At 50.5% G+C, this 2,274-nt stretch overlaps 1 protein-coding gene across 2 annotated transcripts; it reads left to right on the top strand.

Annotated features, from left to right (window-relative positions):
• Positions 1–203: 203 nt before the first annotated feature.
• Positions 204–1,779, top strand: LOC122045498 (beta-carotene hydroxylase 2, chloroplastic-like). Of its 2 annotated transcripts, none has more exons than XR_006130000.1 (6): positions 204–635; positions 749–808; positions 874–1,080; positions 1,138–1,280; positions 1,354–1,410; positions 1,500–1,584. XR_006130000.1 is itself a non-coding variant. In XM_042605741.1 (6 exons), exons 1-6 carry the CDS (start codon positions 291–293, stop codon positions 1,587–1,589), a joined length of 885 nt encoding a protein of 294 aa, XP_042461675.1. In that variant the 5' UTR covers positions 206–290; the 3' UTR covers positions 1,590–1,779. The 2 variants fall into 2 exon arrangements, 1 of the variants encoding a protein (XP_042461675.1); XM_042605741.1 differs by having other exon boundaries at positions 206–635; positions 1,155–1,280; positions 1,500–1,779.
• The last annotated feature ends 495 nt before the right edge of the window (positions 1,780–2,274 follow it).

The following is a 2,274-nucleotide window of genomic DNA, read 5'->3' as shown; positions in this document are numbered from 1 at the left end:
AGTAGGGTTGTTAGAATATCGCGGAATATTTTATAAAATAAAATTGTGAAATACCATTAAAAAAATATATATGGAAATTTTACCCATTTAAAAATAATAAAATCTCACTCACACTAGGGACACTCGTTGTGCCACGTCATCAACTAGGAAGACCTCAATAAAATAAAAAATAAAATAAATGTATTATAATTGCACTTAAAAAAAAGAACAGTCTCCGGTCTGCTTCGCCTCCGTCAACCACAACACCACACACCTAGACACACCACACACCTCGTCGGAGAGACCAAGAGATGATGGCGGCAGCTACGGCCGCGCTATTCTCCCACCCTTTCTTTCCTCCACGACCCTCCGATGGCTGCTTGCTCCTCTTCTGCCCTTCCTACCTCCGGGCTTCTCCTCTCCACCGGCGCCGTGGCGCCGCCGTCCGCTTCGTGCTCAAGGAGGTGGGCACGGAGCCGGAGAAGAATGATGATGCGGCTGATAGGCCGATCAAGATCCGGATTTCGGTGGCAGAGAGAACGGCGATGAAGCAGGCGGAGCGGCGGACCTACCTCGTCGCGGCGGTGATGTCTACCCTCGCCATCACATCCACGGCGGTCGCGGCCGTCTACTACCGCTTCTACTGGCAAATGGAGGTCGACCTCTATGTCCGGCATCAAATCCGTTCTCGATCGGACGCGATTCCGTCGAGATTTTTCATTTTTGTTTTTCCCATCGAGTAACATCGGATCTATAATCTGCTTGGCAGGGCGGAGAGGTTCCTCTGTCGGAGGCGTTCGGCACGTTCGCCCTCTCGGTCGGCGCATCGGTGAGTTATTTTCTCCGCCCTTCTGTTCCTACGCCGATGAACTAGAATAGATCGATTGCGTGCAGGTGGGGATGGAATTGTGGGCGCGGTGGGCACACCGGGCGCTGTGGCACGCCTCGCTGTGGCCGATGCACGAGTCGCACCACCGCCCGCGCGACGGGCCCTTCGAGCTCAACGACGTATTCGCCATCGTCAACGCCGTACCAGCCATCTCTCTCTTGGCCTACGGCTTCCTCAACCGCGGCCTCCTCCCCGGCCTCTGCTTCGGCGCCGTAAGCCCCCTTTCCCTTTCCCTTCTGCCTTCTCCCAGCAAATTCACACGCCTCCAGCTAATCAAATCCCACAGGGCCTCGGGATTACGCTCTTCGGCATCGCCTACATGTTCGTCCACGACGGCTTGGTTCACCGCCGTTTCCCGGTCGGTCCCATAGCCAACGTTCCCTACTTCCAGCGAGTAGCCGCCGCCCATCAGGTACGTACCTGTGTTCCCCTCTGCTTTTTTAACTCGCCCCCGACAAAACTAACATTTTCCCTCATCTTCTCAGATCCACCACATGGACAAGTTCGACGGCGTGCCCTACGGCCTGTTCTTGGGACCAAAGGTACCACTTACCTGATCGCCCAACTCCTCGTTTGTCGTAGATCAGAATAAAGCATCGCCGACATTGCCAAACTGTGTCTTTGATGTCAGGAACTGGAGGAAGTGGGAGGCGTGGAGGAGCTGGAGAAGGAAGTCGCCCGAAGAACCAAACTCCACAGCGACGGCGACCCCAGCAGCTGAGATTCTTTTTTTTTTTTTGCCCTTAATGTTCTGATCTGGATGATCTACAAAGCGGAGCAGGAAGTTTTTTGATACTGAGCTTTTAATTAATGATTTTGATAAATTTGTGGAAGACGAAGATAATGAAATAGGTTTTTGATAATGTAAATGTACAGTCCTTTACGATCTAAAGAACGATACATTTCTATAATCTTTTAATATTTATCCTAATACTTTGCATTTCGTAGATCTAAAATAACACTGGCTTTTGTATCGCACATGAGCACAGATCTCTTACCATTTTTTTATTTCCAGGAGATGTGTCACTTGTATTTATGGTCGGATCATGGTCACGATCCAGTCGTAAATGGTTACGATCCCTTCCTGAGTTCATCGTCCCCAACAGGTTATAATTTTTGTTCGGAGCAGGCGGTCGAAGGTCGCCTGAAGGTCTCCGGTGGTGGATAAGTGGTCAGATTACTGGGCGCCGAGTGAGGGTGTCCTCCGAGCGACCTCCGATCATCCGCTCCGAACAAAAACTATAATCTGGTGGGGACGGTGAATCCAAAAAGGGATGAGAACTATTTACGACCAGATCGCGATCACGATCTGATCACAAATATGAGTGACACATCTTTTAGCTCACAAAAAGTGATTCAGGAGATCCTGTCTCATCGTACATTGGATAAATGACGGCCGGTTTACC

The sequence above is a fragment of the Zingiber officinale genome, chromosome 2B (genome assembly GCF_018446385.1).
Source record: "Zingiber officinale cultivar Zhangliang chromosome 2B, Zo_v1.1, whole genome shotgun sequence".
Taxonomy (NCBI): Eukaryota; Viridiplantae; Streptophyta; class Magnoliopsida; order Zingiberales; family Zingiberaceae; genus Zingiber; species Zingiber officinale.
The sequence above is the reverse complement of the archived record's forward strand: the minus strand, read 5'-3'. Positions and strand labels throughout refer to the sequence as shown.